Here is a 7,089-nt window from a genome sequence, read left to right on the forward strand (position 1 = left end):
GGGAAGAAACACTACTTTTCCCTGATGGCAACACAAATTAGACAATCTACAAGTCTCTGACTTAAAGTTTAAATCCGACCAATATTCAGTCTCTTTTTGCTGTTCCGTTATTTCACTGAGTAATACTAAGGAGATGCAATCGGATCATGTTGTCTTGCTGCTGCGGGCGAGCTGCCTGTTATGTTTGTCGCGCTGCGCGTCGATCATTTAAAAGCCTGTACAGTAGCTGTCCTTTTGCCACTTCATGTCTCTGCCGCTCGCATTGGTAAGAGGGGGCTGAACACTCTCTAAGGAGCTGCGGTCAGATCATCTGCTGGCTTCCAACTGCTGCTGCTGGTGAGCTGCATGTTCTGCTTGTCGCTTGTCGTTGTTTTAAGAGCTGGGAGCACATAATGTCTGACTACCAAAAGCATTCCAACAACTGCTTGGTTAGATGTTTGTGAACTTGTTTTAAATGTTGTCTCACTGCCGTCTCTTGCAGGACGTCAAATTGCAATCTCTTGGCACCAAGTCTCGTGTTTAAGGTCCCCGCGTGACGCTCCGTGACCAATCTCTTTCATCTCGCGGGTCTTTTAAGTGTCTTCCGAGAAGATCATGTCTCGTCTCCCTGGTCTCCCTTCCACCAAGATTTTTTTTTATAATAGAGAGATACATGCTTTCTCATTTAGTTGAGTTCCAAAGTTAATTATTTTCTTGAAATGAAAGTAGCATAACTGTATATAATAAATATAAATTTAATATACATGTAGTATTTATTTTCAGTTTTAACAATGAGGTGATTTAAAGTCACATGGATCAAGTTAATCAGAATGTCTCTGAAGTTTTACATTGTATTAGTTTGTACTTATCCAGTGAATACTGCCATTGAGACTTGGATTCATGAACTGGCTTCTTTTATTTAGGGGATTGGAAAGTACAACTATTCAGAAAATGAGTGTTATGAAGGAGAATGGAGCAGGGACCAGAGAAGTGGATGGGGTAGAATGTACTTCCGAGATGGCAGCATTTATGAAGGAGAATGGCTGAAGGATAAACAAGATGGTCAAGGAATGCATCTATTAAGTATGACAATCTATCTGTTTGTCCACCAACTGCATGAATGCTATTTACTTGTTTTTAAGTACAATCTTCATGTCTCTCACTGGTATGTGCTTAAGTTGCAGTTATGTCACACATTTGTTACTAGCAAAGTAATACAAACACTGCAGACATGGTGTTTTTCATAAAAAGAGTGAAACATTTTCATGAATGCTGAATTTAATGTGCAGGCCAAACAGACATACACCCATCTGTTGGACCCATACACCCATCTGTTTCATGCATTGCAGCCCATCAATGTTAGATTCTTTCTAAGAAAACCCAAGTCCCAAAACTATAGTATAGCATATAGTGAGAATTTGGAACTTCACTGGAAGTGAAAAGCCTGTTTGGTGTACAGAGCTAACTTTAGAAAAAAAAATCATAGAAACAGTGAAACAATCTTTGTTTAGAATAGCAAGTCTGTAATCTAAAGAAATGTACTGAAATCTGGCAGATGGCCATACACAGAAAATGCAAGATAATCAGGGGATGGTTCCTAAAAAGCACTGTTCAAAAGCAAAATTCAAAGCATTAAAATCAAAGCATCAAGAATTAGAAACAGTCGGATACAAAAGGAACTTATTGCAGTAGCCCTTTTACACACTGTACACACAGACTAACATCTCCATTTGAGTTCCCCCTTTTTACAACCCCTGCTTCTCCCATCATGTGACTGCTATGTAATTAGTATTGCATACCAACAGACACACATTGGAGGAGCTGGGTAAGTAGTAGGCGAAAACAATGGCTAGCAGCAGAGCTCTTTTATTAATTAAAAAATGCTCTAAAAATCTAAAACCAATGCCAAATGTTTCATTTTGGAACATACTCTTTTTAAATCCAAGAAAATGAAAACTACTACGAAGGTTATTGGAAAGGAGGAAAAAAGCATGGCCCTGGCAAGTTTTTCTACTTTGACAAAGGCCAGGTGTATGAAGGAATATGGGTGGAGGACATCCCCAAGTGTGGAACCATCAGAGACTTTCAGCGACATGTGGCCACTGATCCACCCCAGTACCCAGTACCACAGGTATATATAAGCAGTCTTTGGTTGCGTCAGTTGTATAGACAAGAGTCAATTACATGTCACTTACTTTGAGTGTCTTCCTGTACTGATATCTGGTCCCGTTTTCACATACAAAACCCATGCATGGTAATATAATTCTATAAGACTTGATTTAAGTAAGAGGGGTAGTGCAAATGGGACTTTATTTGAATAACTGGATAAATCCTGGCTAAACCCTAAGCAGATAACTACCTAAATACTTCAAAAAAGTGCAGAGATATTTCTTAGCTTAATTAAGCTATAAATTATATTGAAAAATAACTATGGGAGTGAAGAATTCAGTGGTAGTAGTAAAAGATTTTTGGCAGCCTAGTACCCGCTCTTCAGAACAAGCAGTGTATTGTATTTTCAGCAGAATCGTGTGTATTATGGTACAATGTAACGCATTACAGTAATCTAATCACATTTTCTAGTAACAGCTTCTCTTTAAATTTTTGCAATCACATTAAAGTTTCTGACTTAGCTAGAACTGTGTTTCTTGCATCACATAAAAAATATATGAATGTCATTAAGGGAAGGAATTCCTTCTTACATAATGTGCAAGGAGTAAATGTGGCTGCCCGGTCTGCGTCCCCTGCCTGGTATGCAATGAATATGTACACTATTTTATCAAAGAAGATGATTTAATTCTAGTTTAAGCGAGACAAAGCAAAATGAACTTTGTCCTGTGTCTGTGAACTTTATAATTATACATATGATTGCAACATTAAAATATGTGTTCGATTGCAATATACAGCCTCTTGATCAAAGTACTCATAAGGTGTTAAATTTACAAGGCAAAAAAGTGTTTAATATCTAATCAAATGAAAACGCTACAACTATAACCTGATGTAAAATGTAGTGCTAAAGCCTGTATTTTGATTTTTCAACACATTTCTGTAACGTTCCTGCAAAAATGAAAGAGATGCCTGTATATAAGTACGGTAAGTCATCTCAGTCTTCACTTAATTGTTAGTGAATGTAAAATAGTTAATTACAAAGTGTAAGTTTTTAGAAAGAGTAAGGAGCCTTGTGATAGGAGAAACTCAGAGACGTGTGTGTATTGATTGTGTTATACAATAAACGTTGCAGGTAGCTTGTCTAACCAATCAGTAAGTACTCTCTTGTGCTGGCTGTTATGATAGCAAGAATTTTAACATTTACTGACTCCATATTTCCGTGTTTGAGTGATTAAGTCAGCTGTATTTCTGTTATTAAGATTTATTTTTATTTAGAATCCTTTAATGAACTAAAATACTAAAAGGACAAGTGGGTGTCATTGTTGTACCATTCAACTGGTTGATATTTGCATAGACTTAGAAAGTAATTAGTAATAAAATTACCAGAGGCATAGCTAGGGTTCTCAGCGCCCAGGGACAACTGAAGATTTTGCGCCCTCTCCTGTTTGCCAAAATGCAATGGGGAAGGGAAATTTGATGCCCCCTGGATGCTGCACCCGGGGACAGATGTCCCCTCTTTCCCCCCCCTAGCTACGCCACTGAAGATTATTTTTTATGGGAAATAACAAATAAAGTAACTCCATTATTACTTGAGAAGTAGTAATTTGTAGTTGATTACTTTCTTTCATCATCAGCCCCATTGTAATACTTACTATGAAGAGCCCTTCAATTATTATTTAAACCTTTCATTCAGACCATCAATCACAGAGAAGCTCAAGTCCATCCCAGCAAGCATCGGGCACAAAACAGCAACAACCTCTTGATAGTGTGCCACTTCATCACAGGGTGAAGACACTGTGGTGTACGACCGGGGCCCTTGCTCAGCCGGGACGCCTCTACTCTTAAAAGGACTGGAGGAGGGAGCGTATCCAGGTCATTATCTCCCCCGAAATGTTAGGTGGCAGCCCCCACTGGGTTGCAGCAGTGCCTCAGACACAGGGCTCCATGGGAGCTGGTGTTTGGTGCAACTTTGTTGGGTCCTGTGGGCACTGCCAGGGGCCCTTAATTGCAGCACTTCTGCATATACAGAACTAGGTCAACGAGCACCTGGAGTACTTCCGGGTGCCTTAAAAAAGTAGCCAGCAGCCACTACTCCGTAAGTCAGAGTTGGGTGGAAGAGGACGAATCTTGCTGGAGGAGTATTGGAGACAAAGAAAGAAACAGGAAAGAAAAAGAAGAAGAGAAATGATTGGTGCACTTAACTGTGCTGTACGTGTGGGAAAGGAGGAAGGCGCTTCCCACAGCAAAAAAGAAAAAAAATAAAAGTGTCTGCTTGCACTTGTGCCCCCCGTCTGTCTGTGTTGGGGTCGGGGCGGCTGCTGCACACCCTGGTGGTCCATAACACACACACATAAACATACAATACACCACGGCCAGTTTAGCAATCCCTATTCATCTAACCTGCATGTCTTTGGACTGTGGGAGGAAACTGGAGACCTCAAATGTGCCATACTGACACGACAGAAGGAGAACATGCAAATTCCATACAGGGAACACCTGGGATGTGAATCCTGGTTTCCCTAAGGTTACCCTTATTCACTCCATTTGCTCCAAATTAGCTTGTCAAATGCAGTAAAATGTTAAATAATAGAAACCCGATATAAACGATACATGAAAAACCTGGAAAAATGTTTTCAATGAATGAGATAAAATTACAACATTCAGTAATTATTTAATGCACTTGTATTTTATATAACACCTTTTGTAATGAACAATATTGGAGAGTTTAATAAAAATGGAAGCATTTTTATTTGCACTAGTACCATAACATGTATGTTCATTCTGTATCATTATTTTAATATTACAAATCTTAGAATACAAAATAACATCTGGACAGAAATATTGAAAGTAATCTAAATTCCCATGTAATTTGCATCTATATCTATTTGATCTATATATTTTATATAGTGCCATTCACATCAAAATATCACACTGGCTATTCACATTTAATATACTGCATCGTCTATTATAAAGTGCCCTATCTAATATATAGTGTCCTTCCTATCTGTCTCTCTGATTCTTCATATCTATACTGTATGTTAATATATCACCCTTATATATTTGTAATCACTTGATATCTACATTATTTGTCACTTGATTTAAATTTAATTTGGAATGTCAACATTTGACTGCAATTTTAAATGCATAGACAATAATTTAGCCTGTCTCTATTTTTTTCCTTTCTCTAGGTGTATCTGGCAGATACGTGTGCTGTTTTAAAGGAGGCACAATCAACATTTTTCCCAGGCTCAAGCTAAATGCAGCTGGAGGACACCCTTAATCTTTGTTCCCTGTTTTGAGCCTAGACGGCTGTTGTTAGGCCTGTCACATGCCTCTCTTTCTTTTTCCCGTCTCTCACAGTTCTTCTTCAAGCCAGACATTGGGTATGTTCTGCATTTTTCTTGTTTTTGAGTTTCAAGAAAATCTCTTTCTTTTTAGGAGTATGTCTCCCTAGGGGCATATTTCATTTTCTTAGTCTGTCTTCTGTGGATTATTTAATAAAGTGGGATATCTCCTGGCTCATTTCAGATTTGTTGAGTTGATAATAAAGGATACTGCTCAGTCTAGGTCTTAACAATTGACTCTGCCCATGATCATTTAAACATTAATAAATGGTTGGATATTTGGGAGTTTTTGGTTCAGGTAAACTGCAGATGTGTGGGGTCTCTCTTGGCTGGTCTGTATTTTGAGTGATCTCCAGTCGGTTGTCTTCTGATCAAAGATCTGTTGGGAGTGATACCCTAGGATAATCACCTAATTAAAAGTTTTCAGATTGCTTATACAAACAATATCACCCATTTAACAACCTAAGTTGTCCCATATTTTCATACATTCATCTTTTAAATATAGCAGAATATTTGTGCTCACCTCCCCACTACCAACAGATGGTGCAGTTGAAATGCTCTGAGATTTTTATCTTTTACAAGTGGTGCTATGGAGGTAATGTACAAAGTGGACATGTTAACACAGGATGTCAGTACTTCAGCTGAAATGAAACTGCAGTCAACCCAGAGCAAGTCAGGCTCACCTGATCCAAAAAAGGCAAGACAGTTTGAGTTCAAATATAAAAGATGATAACCGTGTTTTCTAATATTCAATATGTAGATTGGTACAGACTCATCTAGACAGTTTAGAGGGTGCTAGTCTTAACAAAAGGAAAAAGTATAAGGGTAAAAACTCCCAGGAAGTTCAGAAATGGTGATGGCTGCATTGGATTATGACTGTGAATTCCCCCGTCCACTTCCACTTCCACTTCCTCGTTAACCTGATTTTGTGGCCTGTTTTGAAAAATCAAAATGAAGCTTAAGGGAAGATGTAATAATATTCCAGAGGTGTCATAATATTAAACAAAATACAATAAGTTAACAACTGAACATTGGTATATACAATTTTGAGTGAACTTTGTTAAAAATGACTTTGGGAATATTTTAGTCTTACCTTTATGTGAGATGTAGTGTCTCATATTTGTATTGGGTTAAGAGAAACACAAACTTTAGAAAATGGAAAAAAATATTATGTGTTGTGATATATACTGACTCTTGCTAATGGGTACTCTGGAATATGCACAAGTCCACATTGTTTCTAGAGGGGCTTGTAACTGAATTCAAGTTTAACTAATCACATTCCATATCAAGTACAAAGATAATTTGCCTTTGCTTGATATCAACCATAGTGATTCTGAATGATCTTAATTATAATCATCTGTTCCTACAGGATTTCCATCTGAAATCTGTGTTGGCACCTGCCCTTTAGCATCCTGGCAAGACTCTGCAGGTTCCTCGCCAGAGTAATATTCTGTCTCTTTTCTATTATGGTGTCTCTTTTGCTGGTGAGGTTTACTTTTTGGAGGTTTAAAATAGAGAATTCAGTTTCCTTTTGCCACCTTGGTGGTACCATTTGCCCCAACCTGTTGGTAATTGAGGACCTCAATAAAAGGGCGAAGAACTCCATCCATCCATCCATTGTCTCCCGCTTATCCGAGGTCGGGTCGCGGGGGCAGCAGCT

At 38.3% G+C, this 7,089-nt stretch overlaps 1 protein-coding gene across 1 annotated transcript; it reads left to right on the forward strand.

Annotated features, from left to right (window-relative positions):
• Positions 1–750: 750 nt before the first annotated feature.
• On the forward strand, positions 751–5,609 carry LOC114668500 (MORN repeat-containing protein 3-like). Its single transcript, XM_028824275.2, has 3 exons — positions 751–1,062; positions 1,926–2,110; positions 5,274–5,609. Exons 1-3 carry the CDS (start codon positions 984–986, stop codon positions 5,340–5,342), a joined length of 333 nt encoding a protein of 110 aa, XP_028680108.2. The 5' UTR covers positions 751–983; the 3' UTR covers positions 5,343–5,609.
• The last annotated feature ends 1,480 nt before the right edge of the window (positions 5,610–7,089 follow it).

The sequence above is a fragment of the Erpetoichthys calabaricus genome, chromosome 18 (assembly GCF_900747795.2).
Source record: "Erpetoichthys calabaricus chromosome 18, fErpCal1.3, whole genome shotgun sequence".
In the NCBI taxonomy this organism is placed as follows: domain Eukaryota; kingdom Metazoa; phylum Chordata; class Cladistia; order Polypteriformes; family Polypteridae; genus Erpetoichthys; species Erpetoichthys calabaricus.